Source organism: Scardinius erythrophthalmus (assembly GCF_964197995.2).
Source record: "Scardinius erythrophthalmus genome assembly, chromosome: 1".
Classification (NCBI taxonomy): domain Eukaryota; kingdom Metazoa; phylum Chordata; class Actinopteri; order Cypriniformes; family Leuciscidae; genus Scardinius; species Scardinius erythrophthalmus.
Genome location: NC_138221.1, coordinates 62617705 through 62642106, shown reverse-complemented (window position 1 = coordinate 62642106; position 24402 = coordinate 62617705). Strand labels below are relative to the sequence as shown.

The 24402-nt window shown below is 44.7% G+C and overlaps 1 protein-coding gene across 1 annotated transcript; it reads left to right on the top strand.

Annotated features, from left to right (window-relative positions):
• Window positions 1–1803: 1803 nt before the first annotated feature.
• On the top strand, window positions 1804–22035 carry LOC308702627 (tripartite motif-containing protein 16-like). Its single transcript, XM_081385625.1, has 6 exons — window positions 1804–2450; window positions 17979–18074; window positions 18170–18403; window positions 18976–19135; window positions 19596–19643; window positions 19891–22035. The coding sequence occupies exons 1-6, from the start codon at window positions 1872–1874 to the stop codon at window positions 20418–20420; spliced, it is 1647 nt and encodes a 548-aa protein (XP_081241751.1). The 5' UTR covers window positions 1804–1871; the 3' UTR covers window positions 20421–22035.
• The last annotated feature ends 2367 nt before the right edge of the window (window positions 22036–24402 follow it).

Sequence of the window (24402 nt, the reverse complement as noted above, 5' to 3'; positions counted from 1 at the left end):
ACAGTGGTAATGATGTATTAGGCGTTGATCTTCTGCGGTCTTCTGGAGACGGTCCTGCAGCTCTTGCAGATTCTTTGCTTTTCCAGCATATTCTATTCATATTGTAAAAAAATTAAAACATCTTACTGTTTTAATAATTATATATATATATATGTTGTGGTCCTAATTTCCTTTGATTGTATAGACTTTTCAAACAGTTATGAATCAAAAACAATTTCTAATAACAGTTTCTTGTCATTTAAATATAGGACACTCAAAGAAATGAGTTCTTGGAAGACCTGGCAAACATCACCATGGGCATCACCGTGATTAAAAAGGAAAGGGGAGTTCTTGGAGAGTATGATGACATCGGCATTGTTGTTGAAGGAGAAATGATTCTGGAGCAGATTAAATCTTTTGCACAAGCCTGTGCAGTGATGCTGGGTGCAATCTATGCATTTGATTTGGCATACCCAAAAGAACTCAAGTACTATTTTGAATTTGTTCAGAAAGTCATTCTGCAGATGGATTCTGAAAGGCTGTCCTCCAAAATTCAAAGACTGAAAAACAGTGTAATGCTGTAATCATTTTGCAACATGCATGAGTGTTCAGCCTCATGAAATTTGTTGCATGAAATGTGAGAACTTTGTTTTTAGGAGTTGTACAGTTTTATTGATTCACAAACAATGTGCTGTTGCCTGTTTCCACATGTGATGTATTTTTTATGTTTATGAATATGCAATGTTATTTGTTAGCACTTTTTTTCAACATTTGAGCTTTTGGCACTGTTTTAATGATTCAAAAACAAACGTGGCCTATTCCCGCTTATGATTTTTTTTTTTTTTTAAATCACAAAGAAAAGGACTTATTAAACGTTCACTACATTTGATGGCAGTCATTAAAGATAAGTTTAAAATATTAAAGTAATTTCTCTGTGTATTTGAAAGCCATTTAATAACCTCATACTGTCAATTAAATACCTCTAGGGGAGACACTACAGACCCAAACTGTTACCGACCCATCTCCGTCCTGCCCTGCCTTTCAAAAGTCTTTGAAAGTCAAGTCAACAAACAGATAATAGGTCATCTTGAGTCCCATCATTTCCTCTCTGATATGCAATCTGGCTTCAGAGCTGGTCATGGGTGCACCTCAGCAACACTAAAGGTGTTAAAAAAACAGCTCTCGACCAAAAACAACATTGTGCTGCTGTTTTTATTGACTTGGCCAAAGCTTTCGATTCTGTTAATCACAGTATTCTTATTGGAAAACTTGGGTCCTGGGTCTCTCAAACATGTGCCTTTCCTGGTTTTCTAATTATTTCACTGACAGATTGCAGTGTGTTAAGTCTGAGGTTCTGCTGTCTGAGCCTCTGGCTGTATCTATGGGGGTGCCCCAAGGCTCGATCCTTTGCCCGATGTTATTTTCTGTTTATATTAATGATGTCGCTCATGCTGCAGGCAACTCTCATATTCATCTCTACGCAGACGACACTGTTACAATGCTAAAAAATTAAACGTGCGTGTGTGTGTGGCTTTATGACATGCTATAGCCAGATATGACGTGCTGCTGCAACACGCATCCCATGATCATCTGAGAATCTCTTCATCAAGCCGTGGAAGCCTTAAATTTAAGGAATTTAACAGATTGAATTATTCATGTTCTCAGAACTCGTAATTACGATGTTTTCAACTCCACTAGGGCACATAAACACAGCAGTACAGTGACTCTCCTTCACCAGGAATGAGGAAGCTGCTTTACAGACACTCCTGTTTTACACACGTCACTCAAACACAAAAGCAGGAAATTATTTCAACTCCTCAGTTCAGAGAAACAGAAACTGAAGTATTGTTGAGCTGTTGTGTGTTTGTGTCTCTCTGTATTCATGCAGTAAAATGGCAGAAGCCAGATTTTCAGTGGATCAGGATGAGTTCACGTGTCCAGTGTGTGTGGATCTCCTGAAGGATCCAGTGACTATCCACTGTGGACATAGTTACTGTAATATCTGTATTACAGACTGCTGGGATCAGGAGGATGAGAAGAGAGTCTACAGCTGCCCTCAGTGCAGACAGACCTTCAGTCCAAGACCTGCTTTAGCTAAAAACACCATTCTGGCTGAACTGGTGGAGAAACTGAAGAAGACTAAACTTCCTGCTGACTGTTACGCTGGAGCTGGAGACGTGCAGTGTGACGTCTGTACTGGAAGAAAATACAAAGCCGTCAAGTCCTGTCTGGTGTGTCAGGAATCTTACTGTCAAACTCATTTTGACCGTCATGAGGAATTTCACTCTCGTAAGCCACACAAAGTGATTGATGCCACTGGACGACTGCAGGACATGATCTGCCGTAAACATGATAAAGAGCTAGAAATGTTCTGTATCACTGATCAACAGTGCATCTGTGTGTGGTGTAAGGAGAGTGAACATAAAAACCACAACACTGTATCAACTGCAGCACAGAGGACAGAGACACAGGTATGAACTGAGAGGGATTGATCACACAGAAATGAAAGTGTCTTTATTTACTCACTCATTTACTCATGTTGTCCCAAACCAGTTTGACTGAGTTTCTTCTGTGGAATATAAAAGATGACATTTTGAAGAATTTCTCGTCTATTTTAGTTTATACACTGTAAGTCAATGGAGTAAAAAAGTTCCAAGCTCCAAAAAGGAGAAAAAGCATAAAAGTAATCTAAACAACTAGTGGTTAAAGAAAGGAGTACGCTTAAGTGTATTGACATGCACTTGTAGTGTACTTCAAATTAAAAGTATATTTTAAAAAAAACTACTTGCAGATAATATAATATTAATAAAGTGAAAGGCCACTTAAGTGCACTTAAAGAGAGTCAACTTCCATGACTGTTTCATAAGTACACTTTAAAAAGTACGTTTTTATCATTTAAAATGAAAGTTTTTCTTTAAAGTACTTTCTATTCAATTTAACTCAATAGAATTATGAAATTACATTATGTAACAACTGAGACAAGTCAGACACGAATATTTGTTGTAGTTTAACAACTGATATTTAGAACTCACTTGGGGAATCTGCGTCCCATCCTCCAAACAGGACAAGACGGTCTCCGTTACCCGGACAACGATCAGATAAGGTTTTATGGGTGTTAAAGAATGTGGTCAAATGCAAGAGAGAGACCATGAAAAGACTTCATACCCTGAAGAAGGCTGTTTGTGCCGCTACGCGTGGGTTGTTTTTTTCCCATGTCTTTTAAAATTTTCTAACATGAAATAGCCAGTCAAATAAAGGCTTTTTATTAATTTCTAAAAGAAGAGTGCTTTGGATTTTCTTCTATTATTATAGACAGAAACAATCTTCCATGCAGACTTCGCTGCATTAGACAGAAACGAACTGATCTAGAAATGAACGTGCATTCCAGAAACTGTGTGAATGATTGTGATGTTTTGTGTACTATTATGCATACACCATGGTATGTATTTTATTATACAACCAACGGTCAGTGTAACTTTACCTGTATCATGTCTCCTATCTAATTACTCCTCATTTAATGACTCACACTTTGATGTACATCACCTTCTCTTAGAATGCAGTGTGAATTCGTTATATCTATCTGAGTATTAATGAACAGAAAATAGTACTTGAGACAGCGTCGTAAATCTCCCACAAAAAGGAAACTCCCGCCAGAAATTCCCTTTTTCTGATTGGTTTAAGACCACCTGCAAGGCATGCCTTTTGTTTAGCTTTAAAAGGCCGTTCCGTTAGCCTTGCCTCTCTCTTAGCTTGTCTCATCCAGCTACAAAACTACTTCTGCTGATACTGGGGAAAACCCCTCCCCCATCCCTGGGGCCCTGGACCCTGGGCCCAGCAGGTCGGAGCACTGCCTGCCTCCCCAAAAGGAGACAGACTGCCTCTTCTTCAATCCAGAAAAACTGCAACTTTACCATCATTGAAATGGCAACGATCAACTCCTGGCCTTCTTGGCACTTCAGGAGGACGCACCATCCAGCGTGCACTCAGCAGGCCAGGACAGCAGGCTTCGACTCACCACAGCCATGTGCTCGAAGCCACCATGCTAGCTCCGACCCACAACAGCTTCGGAACCACACGATGGCAACTTGCACCATGACTTTTGACCCTCACAGACCCACCAATGGACTCATTTTTCAACCACTTCAAGAATTGTCCACGATTGCAACTGACCATGCAAGTATTAAATGAGGTGTTCTGAAAATGATCAGCTGATGGTTCTTTTCATACTAAAATAGATCTTGCTCCATAGATCTATTTCCTGCTTCCGGTTCCATAACACTCACCACTTGACCTATGCATGTATGTATGGATGGATGAATGTATGTATGTTTGTTTGTTTGTTTGTTTGTTTTGTTTTGTTTAGTTATGTTTGTGATTTAGTTAATAAAACTTGCGCACAATTATGCATTTGGTTTCTGATTCTCTGTTTGCATACAAAGTCCCTTTTACGATCTTGATCTTGTTACATGCTTTAAGCGTACAGGCTAGGGAATAATTATTTTTCAGTGACCATGAAAGATACATTGTTCTTAGAATAATTAATAATCAATCGGTTTGTTGGAACTGATTAATTGATTGTAATATTAATTTGGCTTACCTCAAAGTTAATCTAATTAACCCAAATATTAATAATTAATCATAATTGGTAATTATGGATTATTATTAATATTTCCCCCTTTGAGCTATTATTATTACAATTATATACTTAAATCTTAAGTGGGTCAAAAAGTCACTATTGAGTTCAGCTAATTGCTTTATATTTACATTTAAACTATAATACATATCATTTAATAGCAATTAACATGCAATTACGTCGTGTCTGAAAACATTCCGTTCAGTTCACACTTATTTCACAATTATATTATATTCTTTTAAAGTATATAATTTCCAAAATAAGGGCAGTCTTTAAAATATGATACTTTTAAAAGAGCCAAATTTTTATTCACAAATCAAATCATTGATAAGCTCATGTGGAGCCCAAATCAAATATGACATCAAAAACATCAAACTTCACTGGTGTTTGTGTCATGACATCATGGTGTTTAGTCATGTGACTGTGACATGAAAGAACCAATGAGGCAAGGCAAGGCAAGGCAAGTTTATTTATATAGCACATTTCATACACAGTGGCAATTCAAAGTGCTTTACATAGAAGAAATTAAAATAATAAAAAGAAAAAAGAATAATTAAAACAGTTTATAAAAATAAAAATACAGTACAGTACAAACAGTCGGACGAACATTGGCACAGTGCTCATTCAGTAAATGCACAGCTAAACAGAAGTGTTTTTAGTCTGGATTTGAATGTGACTACTGTAGGAGCACATCTGATCTCCTCTGGAAGCTGGTTCCAGCTGCGGCTGGCATAATAGCTAAAAGCGGCATAATCGCATAATGGCATAATCGCCATGTTTAGAGTGAACCCTTGGTATTTCTAGCTGATATGATCCTAGTGATCTGAGTGATCTGTTGGGTTTATATTCAGTGAGCATATCTGCAATGTAGTGAGGTCCTAGGCCATTGAATGATTTATATACCAGTAATAATACTTTAAAATCAATCCTAAATTTAACTGGGAGCCAGTGTAAAGACCTGAGGACTGGTGTGATATGTTCATATTTTCTGGTTCTGCTCAGAATCCTGGCGGCAGCGTTCTGTATGAGCTGCAACTGTCTTATGGTCTTTTTGGGAAGGCCAGTGAGGTGTCCATTACAATAATCCACCCTGCTGGTGATGAAAGTGTCACGGTGTGACAAAAGCCAGATAAGGAGAGAGTAAAATCCTTGTGAAGGCAGTATTATTTGGAGACCTCTTGTGGATGGTCGTCTCATCACACCGCGAAATCTGTTGCCATGGCAGCGAGGCCAATTGCCTGATTGACAGCAGGTGAGGAGAATTACAGAGAGTGTTGTGAGAGGAACGCGCATTAAGATGGGGCTTTAAAAAGAGAGAGGAAACAGACGGTCAGTGTGGTTCTCCTCCCGTGAGATACTGTGTCTTGTCGGCGGGTTGTTTATAGTTGAAGCTGGACTGTGCAGCAGGGCGAAGATTGAAGCCGAGGAATGGAAAGGAGAGAGTGAAGTTTTGTCAACGAAAACCCAAGGGAGATCGTCAGCAGGGGGAGAGACGCAAAGTGATGAGTATTTGATCCGTTGTTTGTATGCACTGATACTGAAGTGGTGTGGAGCGTTTGGAAAGCGTGTGGCACGAGTGGATTATTACACCGAGTGAATTAATGATCTGTCTTCAACCTTTGTTCTTCCTTCACTGAATGTGACGATTGCTACATCCGTTCTGGCTGTCTCTGGGAGAAGTTGAGCCGTGTGAGAGACGAGAGTCGATCTGGTGGGAGAAAGACCGGTGGGTGAGTGCTGGCCCGAATGCACGGTGTGCGAGTGGAATGCAGTGCCTGAAGTGACGATTCACACGGGTTGTGTTATGGAGTGAAGTTTATCGTGTGGAGAAATATTAATAGTCTGCTGTGCACTCTCCTCTATAGTCTTTCACCCGCTGTTCCTGAACAGGGTTTGTCACATTAAGCACCCAACTCACCATTCGAGACAGCCCCGCTCTGTTAATGCTGTTGATCCATTGATTCCTGTTACATTGTTGCAGCGGACAGCTGAACTGGAGCGTCTTGCTTGAGCATCCTTCCCGTCTGGTGGTTACCACACGTCCCTATCAACAGCCACTGCCCTGGTTCGAACGAGAGAAGGTATTGCCGTTGAATGTTTCATTTACTGTTGAATGGTCGAATCCTGTTGCATTGTTACAGCGCATAGCTGAATTGGAGCATCTTGCTTAAAGCATCCCTCCTGTCTGGTGGTCTCCACACGTCCTTATCAAAAGCCGCTGTCTGGTTGGAACGAGAGAAGGTATTACAGCTGAATGTTTCATTACTGCTGAATGGTCCCCAGTTGCATCGATACAGTGTACAGCTGAAGTGGAGTGTTTTGCTTAGAGCATCCTTCCCGTTTGGTGGTCTCCACATGCTCCATCGAAAGTCGCTGCCCTGTTCGGAAAAGGAAAAGGTATTTGAAATGAACGTTTGATACGCTGTTGAATGGTTAAACCCTGCTACCTGGTTACAGTGCACAGCCGAAGTGGAGTGTCCCGCTCAAGTGTCCTCTCCGCTTGGTGGTCTCCGCATGCCCTAGTGAAGGTTTCCGCCTGTTCAGAAAGAGAGAAGGTATTTTAATTGAACGTTTCATATGCTGTTGAGAAGTTAAACTCTGCTACCTGGTTACAGTGCACAGCCGAAGTGGAGTGTCCCGCTCAAGTGTCCTCTCCGCTTGGTGGTCTCCGCATGCCCTGTTGAAGGTTTCCGCCCTGTTCAGAAAGAGAGAAGGTATTTCGATTGAACGTTCCATATGCTGTGGAGAAGTTAAATCCTGTTACCTGGTTATAGAGTACAGTCAAGTGGAGTGTCTCCCTCAAAGCGTCTTCTCCGCTTGGTGGTCCCCACCTGTCTCCACGGAAAGCCTCCGCCCTGTTCAGAAGAGGGAAGGTATTTCAATTGAACGTTCCATACGTTGTTGAGAAGTTAAATCCTGTTACCTGGTTATAGTGTACAGTCAAGTGGAGTGTCTCCCTCAAAGCGTCTTCTCCGTCTGGTGGTCCCCACCTGTCTCCACGGAAAGCCTCCGCCCAGTTCAGAAGAGAGAAGGTATTTTAATTGAACGTTCCATATGCTGTTGGGAAGTTAAATCCTGTTACCTGGTTACAGTGTGCAGTCAAGTGGAGTGTCTCCCTCAAAGCATCTTCTCCGCCTGGTGGTCCCCACCTGTCCCCACTGAAAGCCTCCGCCCTGTTCAGAAGGAGAGAAGGTATTACTGTTGAACGTCGCATCTTGTTGAACCATTGAACCCTGTCGTATCGTTGCAGGGCACAGCCAAAGTGAAGTGTTCTCTTGCCGGGTGGCCCTCCGTGCCCGTGTTGCAAAGCATTGCTACTGTTCAGAAGGAAGGAGAGTACCTACGGCATGTGTCTCGATTAAAGTGTTGTTCTGCTGTTCATGGTCCCCTCCTGGCCCGGCCCGCTCGCCACCTGTGTCCTTGTGACCCGTCTGAGTCGAGGATTCCCATCCTCTGGATACTTACCTCTGGGCAGCCTCCGGCGTTCGTTCCATCCTCACTGCGAATACCTACCTGGTTCCAGTCCGAATTGGGTTCGTGTAGCCAAGACTTCCTTGAGAGCCTTGTAAAGGGTACTTACCCAGTGGCTTACCTGAGTGGTGTGCGTCCTCCTCTGATTTCCTCTCCGACGAGCCGCAGGGTGTCCACGAACGTCCATCCCGCCCCGGTCCAGGGGGCCCATCGAATTGCTTCTGGCGAAAGAAGAGATTAATTAGGACTTTTCAAATTTACCTGCTTTTAACTTAATAAAGAAATTGTTATTCCTTTATCCTCTGTCTTTGTCTGGTCCCTTGACACGCTCCTCGAGGCGGTGCCCGGTCCCCAGGGGTGGGTGCAGTCTGGCTTGGCCCACCCCGACCTGTGACAGAACTTGGCGTAGTCGGCAGGGTTACCGTCTCGAGTGGAGCGATCAAGGTCCTACATGGCAGAGGAAGAAGAGCCAGAGGCCAGACAGCCGGTTATGCCCTTCTTTATGGGGGCCCCGTGGGCCCAGAAGTATGGAGGTCCGGGCTCAGAATTAAGCCTGTCAGCATGGAAGGCCCAGGTGGAATACCTGGCAGGGCTCCAAGGGCTGAACGCCCTGCAGAAGGTACAGTTTGTATTAAATTCACTAGAGGGAGAAGCAAGAAGAGAAGTACAGGCAGCACCGGAAGCAACCCGCACCACAGTCCGAGCCATCTTTGATTTCCTCACGGTACAATACGGAGACACCACCCCGGTAGCTGTCCTGAGAACCAAATTCTTCAATTGTAGGCAAGGGCCTCGACAAACTGTTCGGCCATTCGCGTTGCAACTGAGGGAACAGTTTACCAGGCTAAGGGGAAGACAGGACCATGGACTGGGCGACGAGGAGACCCTACTGCGAGATCAGTTTCTGCTAGGATTACGGGAGGGCCCCGTACGTCAGAGTCTGCGGGTGCAGTTGAGACGGAACCCTGACCTCACGTTTGAAGAATTGCGGCGAGAAGCTCTAGCCCTTGAGCGTGATCACACCGAAGGTGTGGATCCTCCCAGCTGTCTGGTGGCGAATGCTGTTAGTGGGCCTTCGGCCCCTGCCACCTCTGATTGGAAGCATGCCCTCCGGGAAGAATTGAAAAGGGATATTCGTGAACAAATGTCTGATCTGTCCAAATCTGTTGTCGAAGAACTCCGCCGAGAACGCCTCCAGTCACTTCCTTCGCCGCGGGAGCGGGCCTACTCTGACGGGAGTCGCCCTCCAGAGCGTCGTTTCGCCCGATCCATGGGTCCCCGATTCCAGTGGGATGAACAAGGGCGTCCTATCTGTAACGGTTGTGGAGAAGCTGGACATTACATCCGCCAGTGCCCTTCCAGACGCGCTTCACAAGGGGGTTTTTAGAGTCTCCGGCCACTGTGGGTCAAGTGGTCGGGACCCCCTTTTCAGACCCTTCTTCTCCTGGACTGTCCAAAGAATGCCTGGTGGGCCGCTGTCCGGTTATTACGATCCGAGTCAACAGCAAGAAGGTGCAGTGTTTGTTGGACACGGGGTCGCAAGTCACTCTGTTTGCGGAGAGCCTAGCTCAGGAACTATTCGGCACCCAGGGTCGGCCAACGACTGAGGCCCCCTGGTTAACTCTGCGAGGGGCCAATGGACTCGATATCCCGTATGTGGGTTATGTAATGACGGACCTGGAGATCCACGGTATGGTTGTACCCCAGAAAGGAGTGGTGGTGGTTCGTGACGTGTGTCTGGGGTCTCATCGCGCCCTACTGGGCATGAATGTTATCTCCGACTGCTGGGAAGAGCTGTTCCAGAGTGGGCCGGCCCGAGCAACTGTGACACCTGAGGGCAGAGAATGGGAGCGTATCCGGGCGGACTGTCGCCGAGTTTGTCTGGCTGAGCAACAGGAGGCCCGGGAGAGCACTGGGAGAGTGGCTTGCCGTTATGCTTTGTCTGTCCCGGCTCAAAGCGAGGCGATGGTCTGGGTCAGGGTGCCCCCTAGACTTTACCACCCGGAGGAGTGGGTGCTGGTTGAACCTCACAACGAAGGTCCTAAGGTGGAGGTGGCCAGAGGACTGGCATCCGCCCAAAGAGGTCAATTAGGGTGAGAGTTCGGAACACGAATCCTTTTCCAATCCAACTGTACCGTCATCAGTGTCTAGCCCGAGTCATCTCGGTGAAGCCGCAGCAAGTGCAAGAGCCAGGAGAAGTCAAGTTTAGCCAAGTAGGCCCAACCATAGTGGAAGTTGCTCTGGCGCAGACGGGAATGCGCAGCAGAGGGGCCGGAGAAGGACTGCCGGCCCACCTTGGAGGTGAGTCCCTACGGGGAGAAGGGCTGGAGGAGGATCAGACAAGACGGCTCAAGGCTTTTCTCTCAAAATGGCCACAGTTGTTCTCCACCCACGACGAAGACTACGGGTGTACTAACATTGTGAAACATCAAATTCCCACTGGAGAAGCCACGCCTAGTAGAGAGCGCTACCGACCGGTGCCTCCAACATTATATTCTGAGGTTCGTGCTCTTCTGCGAGGGATGCTGGATAAAGGGATCATCCGCGAGAGCAGCAGCCCCTGGGCGGCCCCTATCGTACTGGTGAGGAAGAAGACAGGCGCATGGAGATTCTGTGTGGATTATCGGAAGTTGAACCTAGTGACAAAGCGGGATGCTTTCCCATTGCCTCGAGTCGAGGATTCCCTTACTAGCCTCACACGGGCGGCCTGGTATTCCACACTGGACTTGGCGAGCGGCTACTGGCAGGTGCAGGTGGACGAGCGGGACCGGGAGAAGACGGCCTTCACGACCCCCTTTGGGTTATACGAGTGGGACCGGATGCCCTTCGGCCTCTGCAACGCCCCTGCCACGTTCCAGTGACTCATGCAGCGCTGTTTGGGGAGCCAGCTGATGGATACCACCCTGGTGTACCTGGATGACGTGACTATCTATTCCCCCGATTTTGAGTCTCATCTTCAGCACCTGGAGCAGGTGTTCCGCTCTCTGGAGAAGTACGGGCTGAAGCTCCAACCGGATAAATGCCAGCTCTTCCGGAAGGAGGTCAAGTTCCTGGGCCATGTTGTGAGTGCGGCAGGAATCGCTGTGGACCCAGAGAAAGTGTCGGCCGTACAGGGGTGGGCGGCCCCAAAGACTGTGCGCCAGGTTCGATCCTTCCTCGGCTTCGTGGGGTACTACCGGAGGTTCATCAATGATTTCTCCAAGATCGCCAAACCCATGAACCAGTTGCTGGGTGGAACAGGACATGTCCGGGGCCGAGGGTCCCCAGTGGTGGAGTGGGACCAGGCATGCGAGATTGCTTTTCAGAAGCTCAAGCAAGAGTTGTTACAAGCACCCATTCTGGCATATGCCGATTTCACACAGCCCTTCATTCTTTACACGGACGCTAGCCATCTGGGCTTGGGGGCTGTCTTGGCCCAGAAACAACAGGAAGAAGAGAGAGTCATCGCGTATGCTAGTCGGAGTTTACACCCCGCGGAGAGAAACGATGCCAACTATAGTTCCTTCAAGCTCGAGTTACTGGCCATGAAGTGGGCGCTCAGTGAGAAGTTCAAGGACTACCTATGGGGAGCAAAGGTAACCGTGGTGACCGATAACAATCCGCTGGTACACCTGCAAACCGCCAAGCTGGGGGCGGTAGAACAGAGGTGGGTGGCTCAATTGGCCAACTTTGATTATCAGCTTCAGTACCGGCCAGGAAGGGAACATACCAACGCAGACGTGCTGTCTAGGTGGCCTGAAGGAGGGTCGGAAGGTCCGAGACCCATGCTGGAGGCAGACCGTGATGAGGGAATGATGGTGGGCATTGTGGAGGCACCGGGGCAGCCACCGGAGGAGCCGCCTGCAAGTTGGGGATGGGATCCACAGCGTTGGAGGATGTGGCAGGGCGAAGACGAGGACTTGTTGATGGTTCGGGCCTGGTTGGAGCGGGGCAGTTGGCCGGAGGGTGCGGAACGCCGGGCGCAAAATCGAATTGTGAGAGGCTTGTTGGGCCAGAAGGAGAGGCTCCATCCCGAGAAGAGGTGTCACGCCCTGCTGGAGGCTTACCACACCAAGTTTGGTCATCAGGGGCAGGAGAGGACAACGGCACTTTTGCGACACCACTTCTACTGGCCTGGGATGGAGGGAACTACGAGGGCCTACCTGCGGGGCTGTCCGCGCTGCACCCTGTTTAAAGCCAGGAAGGAGCCTCGAGCTCCAATGGTTCCCATTCGAGCCAAAGCACCGATGCATATCATCGCTATGGACTATCTGACGCTAGGTAGGCCGGTCGACCGTATCCAAAACATCTTAGTGATCACAGACCTTTTCACGAAATATGCCTGGGCCATCCCAACTCTGGACCAGACCGCCATCACTACCGCTAATGCCCTGTGGAGGTATGTCATCCAGCCCTTCAGGTGCCCTGAAGTGTTCCATTCGGATCAAGGACCCAATTTCGAATCCAGGGTCGTACATGAGTTGTGTCAATTGTATGGATGTAGGAAGACCCATACGACGCCCTATCATCCTCAAGGGAACGGAGGTTGTGAGAGGTTTAACCAGATGCTGATTGGTCTTTTGGGGACCTTGGAAGGTGACCAACAGGGACATTGGGTGGATAACCTCCCGGCGATGGTACATGCCTATAATAATAGCATTCATAGTACGACTGGCTACGCACCAACTTACCTGATGTTCGGAAGGCATGTGAGGCTACCAGTGGACCTACTGCTGGGGACTGCGGCGGCTGAAGAAGGAGGCAGCGTAACGGGGTGGGTGACCAGACACCATCAACGCCTTCAACTGGCCTATGAACGGGTCTCAGACCGAATTAACCAAGCCGCCGCCAAGAATAAGAGGTTGTATGACCGTACGGCACGAAGTGCACCACTACTGCCTGGCGAGAGAGTTCTAGTTCGAGACAACCGACGACAAGGAAAGGGTAAGCTCAGTGATCGGTGGGAGCCCCAGCCGTATGTGATCCAACGACAGCCGCGCCTCGATCAGCCTGTGTATACCATTCGTCCCGAAGGAAGAACAGGGCCAGAGCGGGTGCTCCACCGCAATCTGATGCGCCCTTGTCCAAACTACCCCAAACCAGCTGTAGAGAGACCGCCTACTGAACCAGTGTGGATGCCTCCCGTGGTGGGATGGGCTGTGGTCCCTCAGAGAGTGGGGATAGGGCCAAGGCCCGAGGAACCAAATTCCCCGCCAAGACGGTCCCAAAGGGAGAACCGGGGACAACCCCCATCCAGGTATGGAGATTGGGTGTCCGGATCCCGTTCTAGGGACTAGAACGGTTTGGCAGGGGGGTATGTCACGGTGTGACAAAAGCCAGATAAGGAGAGAGTAAAATCCTCGTGAAGGCAGTATTATTTGGAGACCTCTTGTGGATGGTCGTCTCATCACACCGCGAAATCTGTTGCCATGGCAGCGAGGCCAATTGCCTGATTGACAGCAGGTGAGGAGAATTACAGAGAGTGTTGTGAGAGGAACGCGCATTAAGATGGGGCTTTAAAAAGAGAGAGGAAACAGACGGTCAGTGTGGTTCTCCTCCCGTGAGATACTGTGTTTTGTCGGCGGGTTGTTTATAGTTGAAGCTGGACTGTGCAGCAGGGCGAAGATTGAAGCCGAGGAATGGAAAGGAGAGAGTGAAGTTTTGTCAACGAAAACCCAAGGGAGATCGTCAGCAGTGGGAGAGACGCAAAGTGATGAGTACTTGATCCGTTGTTTGTATGCACTGATACTGAAGTGGTGTGGAGCGTTTGGAAAGCGTGTGGCACGAGTGGATTATTACACCAAGTGAATTAATGATCTGTCTTCAACCTTTGTTCTTCCTTCACTGAATGTGACGATTGCTACATCCGTTCTGGCTGTCTCTGGGAGAAGTTGAGCCGTGTGAGAGACGAGAGTCGATCCGGTGGGAGAAAGACCGGTGGGTGAGTGCTGGCCCGAATGCACGGTGTGCGAGTGGAATGCAGTGCCTGAAGTGACGATTCACACGGGTTGTGTTATGGAGTGAAGTTTATCGTGTGGAGAAATATTAATAGTCTGCTGTGCACTCTCCTCTATAGTCTTTCACCCGCTGTTCCTGAACAGGGTTTGTCACATTAAGCACCCAACTCACCATTCGAGACAGCCCCGCTCTGTTAATGCTGTTGATCCATTGATTCCTGTTACATTGTTGCAGCGGACAGCTGAACTGGAGCGTCTTGCTTGAGCATCCTTCCCGTCTGGTGGTCACCACACGTCCCTATCAACAGCCACTGCCCTGGTTCGAACGAGAGAAGGTATTGCCGTTGAATGTTTCATTTACTGTTGAATGGTCGAATCCTGTTGCATTGTTACAGCGCATAGCTGAATTGGAGCATCTTGCTTAAAGCATCCCTCCTGTCTGGTGGTCTCCACACGTCCTTATCAAAAGCCGCTGTCTGGTTGGAACGAGAGAAGGTATTACAGCTGAATGTTTCATTACTGCAGAATGGTCAAACCCAGTTGCATCGATACAGTGTACAGCTGAAGTGGAGTGTTTTGCTTAGAGCATCCTTCCCGTTTGGTGGTCTCCACATGCTCCATCGAAAGTCGCTGCCCTGTTCGGAAAAGGAAAAGGTATTTGAAATGAACGTTTGATACGCTGTTGAATGGTTAAACCCTGCTACCTGGTTACAGTGCACAGCCGAAGTGGAGTGTCCCGCTCAAGTGTCCTCTCCGCTTGGTGGTCTCCGCATGCCCTAGTGAAGGTTTCCGCCTGTTCAGAAAGAGAGAAGGTATTTTAATTGAACGTTTCATATGCTGTTGAGAAGTTAAACTCTGCTACCTGGTTACAGTGCACAGCCGAAGTGGAGTGCCCCGCTCAAGTGTCCTCTCCGCTTGGTGGTCTCCGCATGCCCTGTTGAAGGTTTCCGCCCTGTTCAGAAAGAGAGAAGGTATTTCGATTGAACGTTCCATATGCTGTGGAGAAGTTAAATCCTGTTACCTGGTTATAGAGTACAGTCAAGTGGAGTGTCTCCCTCAAAGCGTCTTCTCCGCTTGGTGGTCCCCACCTGTCTCCACGGAAAGCCTCCGCCCTGTTCAGAAGAGAGAAGGTATTTCAATTGAACGTTCCATACGTTGTTGAGAAGTTAAATCCTGTTACCTGGTTATAGTGTACAGTCAAGTGGAGTGTCTCCCTCAAAGCGTCTTCTCCGCCTGGTGGTCCCCACCTGTCTCCACGGAAAGCCTCCGCCCTGTTCAGAAGAGAGAAGGTATTTTAATTGAACGTTCCATATGCTGTTGGGAAGTTAAATCCTGTTACCTGGTTACAGTGTGCAGTCAAGTGGAGTGTCTCCCTCAAAGCGTCTTCTCCGTCTGGTGGTCCCCACCTGTCCCCACTGAAAGCCTCCGCCCTGTTCAGAAGGAGAGAAGGTATTACTGTTGAACGTCGCATCTTGTTGAACCATTGAACCCTGTCGTATCGTTGCAGGGCACAGCCAAAGTGAAGTGTTCTCTTGCCGGGTGGCCCTCCGTGCCCGTGTTGCAAAGCATTGCTACTGTTCAGAAGGAAGGAGAGTACCTACGGCATGTGTCTCGATTAAAGTGTTGTTCTGCTGTTCATGGTCCCCTCCTGGCCCGGCCCGCTCGCCACCTGTGTCCTTGTGACCCGTCTGAGTCGAGGATTCCCGTCCTCTGGATACTTACCTCTGGGCAGCCTCCGGCGTTCGTTCCATCCTCACTGCGAATACCTACCTGGTTCCAGTCCGAATGGGGTTCGTGTAGCCAAGACTTCCTTGAGAGCCTTGTAAAGGGTACTTACCCAGTGGCTTACCTGAGTGGTGTGCGTCCTCCTCTGATTTCCTCTCCGATGAGCCGCAGGGTGTCCACGAACGTCCATCCCGCCCCGGTCCAGGGGGCCCATCGAATTGCTTCTGGCGAAAGAAGAGATTTTAATTAGGACTTTTCAAATTTACCTGCTTTTAACTTAATAAAGAAATTGTTATTCCTTTATCCTCTGTCTTTGTCTGGTCCCTTGACACGCTCCTCGAGGCGGTGCCCGGTCCCCAGGGGTGGGTGCAGTCTGGCTTGGCCCACCCCGACCTGTGACAAAAGCATGCACAAGTTTCTCTAAGTCATGTCTGGAAACAAAGCATCTAATTCTTGCAATATTTTTCAGATGATAGTATGCTGATTTAGTTATTGCTTTGACATGACTACTGAAACTAAGGTCTGACTCTAGGGACACACCGAGATTCCTGACTTGATTTTTAGTTGTTTGACCCCTAGAGTGAAGGTATGCGTTCACCCTGAGAACTTCATCTTTGTTTCCAAATGCAATGACTTCAGTTTTGTCTTTGTTTAACTGAAGAAAGTTTTGACACATCCAACTGTTGACTTCGTCAATGCATTGGCACAGGGAGTCAATGGGGCTGTAATCGTTAGGCGATAGGGATAAGTAGAGCTGTGTGTCGTCTGCATAGCTGTGGTAAGCAATTTGGTTCTTTCTCATTATTTGGCTCATTGGGAGCATATACAGGTTGAACAGGAGTGGCGCAAGAATTGAGCCTTGAGGGACTCCGCATGTCATGGATGTCCACTCAGACTTATGGTCTCCTATACTCACATAATAACCTCTCCCATCTAAGTATGACCTGAACCATTTTAGGACTATCCCAGAAAGCCCCACCCAGTTTTCCAGCCTGTCAAGAAGTATGTTATGATTGACAGTGTCAAATGCAGCACTGAGGTCGAGTAGTACCAGCACTGATAATTTGCCTGAATCAGTATTTAAGCGAATATCGTTTATTATCTTTATGAGCGCTGTCTCTGTGCTCTGGTGCGGTCGGAAACCAGATTGAAAATTGTCAAAGTATCCATTCGAGCATAAGAATTTGTTCAGCTGATTGAAGACAACTTTTTCAATGATCTTGCCTATGAAAAGAAGATTTGAGATTGGTCTATATTTGCTTAATATGGTCTTATCCAGATTGTTCTTTTTCAGGAGGGACTTGACAACTGCAGTTTTCAGGGAGTTTGGAAAACTCCCAGAGAGAAGTGAGGCATTTACCACTTCTAGAAGATCTGCTTCTAAACTGTTTAACACACTTTTGAAAAATGATGTGGGAAGTGTGTCAAGAGCACAGGTTGATGTTTTAAGGTGCTGTACGGTTTCTTCCAAAATTTTGCCATCAATTTCTTTGAAGTCAGACATAGTAACAGCTTTCTCAGGTGGTCTGATCTGTCTGACCCCAGGGCAACTCAAGGATGTGCTGATCACCTTTCTGATATTATTGATTTTCTCAGAGAAGAAAGAAGCAAACTCACTGCACTTGTTGTCAGAGCATTTCACTGGGAATCTGGCTTGGGGGGTTTGTCAGTCTCTCTACAGTAGCAAAAAGAGTGCGTGTGTTGTTTAAATTACTGTTTATAATATTTGAGAAGAAAGTCTGTCTAGCTTTGCCTAGTTCCATATTAAAAGCATGGATGCAGTCTTTGTAGATGTTATAATGGACTACAAGTTTTGTCTTCCGCCACATGCGCTCTGCTTTTCTGCATTGTCTTTTCATATTTTGCACTGCTGTTGAGTTTCTCCAAGGTGCGATGATGTTATTGACGTGTCACCATATTTTATTTGGCCTCTGTAAACCGCTGAGACATTCTTCTAAATATCTTCTGTTGTGTCTCACAATAGACAGAAAGTCATACAGGTTTGGAGCGACATGAGGGAAAGTAAATGATGATACTAATGATATAAAACTAGGCACTGATGAAATACTGCTGACATTCATTTCAGGAAACCATGAATCTGTGGTTTGAACCAGACAGTAAAAACTGACCATGCAAGATCTTTAACCACTTCACCAACTCTGGATTCATGTAACTTTAATGTTTGTTTGACAGTAGTTTTATGTGTCATTCCCTGTCATTGGTTTGTCCTCCAGAAACAGCTGAAGGAGACGCAGATAAATATCCGTCAGAGAATCCAGCAGAGACAGAAAGATCTTCAGCATCTGAGAGAGGCTGTGAAGTCTCATAAGGTGAGTCTGGAGAAGAAGAGAAGTTTGAGACGTCTCAGTTTGGACTCTGTCAGTCGTGCTGAAGCCACTGTGTGATTGTGATGTGTGTGTAACAGCGCTCTGCACAGACAGCAGTGGAGGACAGTGAGAGGATCTTCACTGAGATCATCCGCTCCATTGAGAGAAGCCGCTCTGAGGTCACACAGCGGATCAGAGATCAGGAAAAGACTGCAGTGAGTCGAGCTGAAGGACGACTGGAGCGACTGGAGCAGGAGATCAATGATCTGAGGAGGAGAGACGCTGAGCTGGAGCAGCTTTCACACACACAAGATCACATCCAGTTCCTGCAGGTAACAGAGATCTAGAAGAACAGGGTCATAGTGGACTTGAGCAAGATCCTGCTATGACAGAGAAACATTTCATGAGAGCAGAATGAGCCGTTGACTGAGATGTTGTCAGGAATTCAGTCAGATTCAGTCAAGTGTCGTGTTATCATATAATCATCAGTCAGACTCTCATCTGATCATCTTCTGTTTAAAGAGACACACTTACAAAGCCCTGGGAAATTTACCATTACATATTAACTCATTTTTCCTTCTGGTTTCTTCTGTCTTGATGAAATCAGTGAACTTGATATTGATAATGTTGATAAAGTTAAACAAACAATTTTCTATAGAAATTACATTGAGTATATTTGAGTTTATCATACATGTGTGTCAGTTCATTATTATTAAGTGTGAAATACTAGAGTTTGTAGCATTAAATGATGAATATGAGGAGAATGTGCTGATTGTGTGAAAGTGCTGGATTGAAGCGAGTCACTGAAGAGAAGTGAAGTCAACAAGAGCCGCTCAGATCTGATATAGTGCAGGTTATTGGCTGAAGTGTGGAGATGATGAGTTTTGATTTCTGTTTTCTGTAGAGTTTCCAGTCTCTCTCAGCACCTCCTGAATCTACAGACGAACCCGACGTTTCCTTCAGTTCTCTCTCCTCTTTTGATGGCATGAGAGAATCTGTCCGTCAGCTGAGAGACAAACTGGAGGATTTCTGCAAAGAGGAGATCAAGAAGATCTCAGACGGAGGTAAAGTCCTGCGCCTCGTTTATACAGACGTGTGGAGAAAGATCCCAAATCTGAACGTACAACCGTTTCTGAAATGTTCCTACGATTTATAAAACATCCATTTTAACTAAAATGTAATTAAATGCATCCCAGTTTTAAATCACAGTTATTAATAAATTAAATTCAAGTCCATCAAATCCTCCTACAGAACGGCCACAAATATCTCTTGATGATTCAGAAATACGGACTCATCATCGTGGACAAGCGTTTATACACACATGACAGAGGATGAAATCCATGGAATTTAGGATCAATCCGATGTGTGTTTTTTATAAATGAAGCCCCTGGAGATTATTAATCTGCTCTCAGAAATGAGTCCATCATCTAATATTATAGAGCATTATATTATAAATGTCTCAGAATGAATGTATTGTATCTTGTCATTTCTCTTCACACTGTTCATGTCTGTTTATTTCCACAGTCACTTTCACCAACATGAATCCCAAGACCAGGAACGACTTCCTACAATGTGAGTCACTAGAAAACAAGCAGAAAAACTCACTGAATGTGTTCATGTTCTTCCTGTAGAAGGAGAAATAAATCATGATAGAAGAGTTTTATAATTGATCATGTAAATGATGATTTGCACAGGATATTTGATCAGCTGTACTGAGACACTGATGATACACTGAACATTGATTCATGAAGAGTTCAGATATATTAAAAGATCAGACAGATTCATAATTCCTGTTTCTGATGTGTTTTCTCTCCATCAGATTCCCATCAGCTCACTCTGGATCTGAACACAGTGAATAAACGCCTCAGTCTGTCTGAGAGGAACAGAGTGATTACTAACACTGACACAGAGCAGCCGTATCCTGATCATCCAGACAGATTTGATTATTATCCTCAGGTGTTGTGTAGAGAGAGTGTGTGTGGACGCTGTTACTGGGAGATTGAGTGGACTGGAGATAAAGGTGTGTATATATCAGTGTCATATAAGAGCATCAGCAGGAAGGGACGGGGTCATGAGCGTGCGTTTGGATATAATGATCAGTCCTGGGGTTTGGTCTGCTTTTCCTCCAGTTACAGATTCAGTCACAATAACACACACACTTCTCTCCCTGTGAAGCCCATCAGCAGAAGAATAGGAGTGTATGTGGATCACAGTGCAGGAACTCTGTCCTTCTACAGTGTCTCTGACACAATTAGCCTCATCCACACAGTCCAGACCACATTCACTCAGACACTCTATCCTGGGATTGGTTTTGGTTTTGGTTATGGATCATCAGTGAAACTGTGTTGATGTTTCAGAACAGATTGTAGAGAGATTTTACCCAAAATACTTTGAGCAGCACGATAAATCAGTAACAGTGAGATACAGAGACTCTTATTTTAATTTTCTTTAATATCATAACTTCTGCCACAGAAAAAAAATAGAATAAATGTGTGTATTAAATCATTTATAGAGACAATAAGAATGAATGTGTGTGTGTGTGTGTGTGTGTGTGTGTGTGTGTGTGTGTGTGTGTGTGTGTGTGTGTGTTTATCAAGCTATAATTGTATATATACATAAACATATACATACACATAAAGGCTATTAATTAAATTACTATAAACAGTTTTAACAGTGTGTGTGTGATAATAAAAAAAAAAAGAATCATACACAATTCATATAGACAGAATCAAAACAAATTCTGCTAGTTGTAACGGAAAGCAGATGATCAGGTCTGCCTTTGTGTTGATCAATCAAATCTAATCAACAAACAAAAGGTACTGATTAACCCCTCAAAACAAAACAACAGTGTTAGCAGATGCTCGGTCAGGTCCCCTGAGTTAATCTCATCAACTCAAGAAGATATTCACACTGAAAACGAAGGACAAAGTTCACCACGCGGTTCCACGTGTGCACGACTCTGCATACACACACACAAAACACAGACTCCTTATCATGCCCGACCACTTGTGGTCAAAATTACCTTTTTAAAATGTTTAAAATGTATTTCTTGCTGTGCTTATGATACTTATACCCGAAATACGATATCTATAAGCTTTATTGATATGTAATCAGTTTAATATGCATGTAATCACGAGAAATCCTGTTTCTTTGTGTTGTTGACTAACAGAATTGTCATTCGCGGTATTGTTTTGTTCAGAAGAACACAACGGTGTTGAATATTTAGCACAGAATATTAGAGGATGCATTATTTGATTAATACCAGTTTTATAAATGTTTATGAACGAAGTTTATTCCGCCAGCATTAGTTAGAAGAGGCGTGTACCTTTCCAAATGAAAGGACATGACCACAATACGTCCTCCCAGGCGATTGGGTCACGCACGCAAGGGGGCGTGACTTGAGCTCCTTCAAAACACAGCGGGCTCTCTCACCTCTCTCTCTCTCACCTCGCTCTCATCCTTCCTCCTCTTCTACCGGCGCGACGCTTCCCCGAGGAACATCCCGGAAGGCCTCGGACAAACACATGTTCGAGTCGTAGCAGCCGTTCTTTTGCAACTAAGTTATATTTGCCTCTTCCTTCACGGAAGATGAAGACGAACTTTCTCAGTAACGTTACATTTCAGTGAGCCTTTTCAAGCTTCCCGCGACACCGGAAGACGCAGTCGAAACAGGACCTCGTCCGCGCTTTCAGCATCAACCAAACAGAGAACAGACGTGCAAGTATATTTATCTGATAAAAGCTGCTTTTCTGGGGTCCGTCGTTTAGGTTTCTGTATGTAACAATTACTAGCTTTTCCCTTCTCTCTTTTTCTCTCTTTCTTTCTTTCATTTCATTTTATTCTTATCACGTATGTTATTATTGTTTAAATGTTTGTTTGTGTTTATTGTTTGCATTTTTACGTACGTTTCTATCCGTAGCTCATAAATCTTTAGTCACATTTATTAAAATCCATTTATACTTTTCACTGTCTCTGTGTTTGAAAACCCACCATTCTAAAGTCAATGAAACAAAAGATTAAGCTACAAGCTCGATATTAGACTACATTCAGTAGTTTTAATTAATAAACTCAGAAGGTTTGAGGTCCGTGGCCAGGAGATCAAACTTTCTTGGAGTTTGTAAAGAGATAACCCTTCTTAACTGTGATAATCTCACCTTTATTCGCTGGACGAATAACGATTAGATCAGTTACAGAACCAGTTAATCTCCATAATTGATAAAATAAAGGTACATGCGACTTATGAATTATTAATACTTATTAATATTTCCAAAATTCCCTATATTCTTGAGCTAATTCAAATTTACCCAAAGTCGTATTCGCTACATAGTTAAAGGATTAGTTCATCCAAACATATTTTTCTTACACAAACACATTTTTCTTACTTCGCCTCAGAAGGCCTTTGTTAACCGGCGCAGAGCCGTGTGGAGCACTTTTATGATGGATAGATGCACTTTTATGATGGATAGATGCAATTTTATGATGGAGAGATGCAATTTTATGATGGAGAGATGCACTTCTATGATGGAGAGATGCACTTTTATGATGGATAGATACACTTTTATGATGGAGTGTTGCACTTTTATGATGGAGTGATGCACTTTTATGATGGAGAGATGCACTTTTATGATGGATAGATACACTTTTATGATGGAGTGTTGCACTTTTATGATGGAGTGATGCACTTTTATGATGGAGAGATGCACTTTTATGATGGATAGATACACTTTTATGATGGAGTGTTGCACTTTTATGATGGATAGATGCACTTTTATGATGGATAGATGCAATTTTATGATGGAGAGATGCACTTTTATGATGGAGAGATGCACTTTTATGATGGATAGATACACTTTTATGATGGAGTGATGCACTTTTATGATGGAGAGATGCACTTTTATGATGGAGTGATGGACTTTTATGATGGATAGATGCACTTATGATGGAGTGTTGCACTTTTATGATGGAGAGATGCAGTTTTATGATGGAGAGATGCACTTTTATGATGGAGTGATGCAGTTTTATGATGGAGTGATGCACTTTTATGATGGAGAGATGCAGTTTTATGATGAGAGATGCACTTTTGTGATGGAGAGATGCACTTTTATGATGGAGTGATGCACTTTATGATATATAGATGCACTTTTATGATGGAGTGATGCAGTTTCATGATGGAGAGATGCACTTTTATGATGATAGATGCACTTTTATGATGGAGAAATGCACTTTTATCATGGATAGATGCACTTTTATGATGGAGAGATGCACTTTTATGATGGAGTGATGCACTTTTATGATAGATAGATAGATAGATAGATAGATAGATAGATAGATAGATAGATAGATAGATAGATAGATAGATATGCACTTTTATGATGGATAGATGCAGTTTTATGATGGAGAGATGCACTTTTATGATGGAGTGATGCACTTTTATGATGGATAGATGCAGTTTTATGATGGAGTGATGCAGTTTTATGATGGAGTGATGCACTTTTATGATAGATAGATAGATAGATAGATAGATAGATAGATAGATAGATAGATAGATAGATAGATAGATAGATGCACTTTTATGATGGAGTGATGCAGTTTTATGATGGAGTGATGCAGTTTCATAATGGATAGATGCACTTTTATGATGGAGAGATGCACTTTAATGATGGAGAGATGCACTTTTATGATGGAGTGATGCACTTTTATGATGGAGAGATGCAGTTTTATGATGGAGAGATGCACTTTTATGATGGAGTGATGCACTTTTATGATGGATAGATGCAGTTTCATGATGGATAGATGCAGTTTTATGATGGAGAGATGCACTTTTATGATGGAGTGATGCACTTTTATGATAGATAGATAGATAGATAGATAGATAGATAGATAGATAGATAGATAGATAGATAGATAGATAGATAGATAGATAGATAGATAGATAGATGCACTTTTATGATGGAGTGATGCAGTTTCATGATGGAGTGATGCACTTTTATGATGGATAGATGCACTTTTATGATGGAGAGATGCACTTTTATGATGGATAGATGCAGTTTTATGATGGAGAGATGCACTTTTATGATGGAGTGATGCAGTTTTATGATGGAGAGATGCAGTTAGTTTTATGATGGAGAGATGCAGTTTTGTGATGGAGAGATGCACTTTTGTGATGGAGTGATGCAGTTTCATGATGGAGAGATGCACTTTTATGATGGATAGATGCACTTTTATGATGGAGAGATGCACTTTTATGATGGAGCGATGCACTTTTATGATGGAGTGACGCACTTTTATGATGGATAGATGCACTTTTATGATGGAGAGATGCAGTTTTATT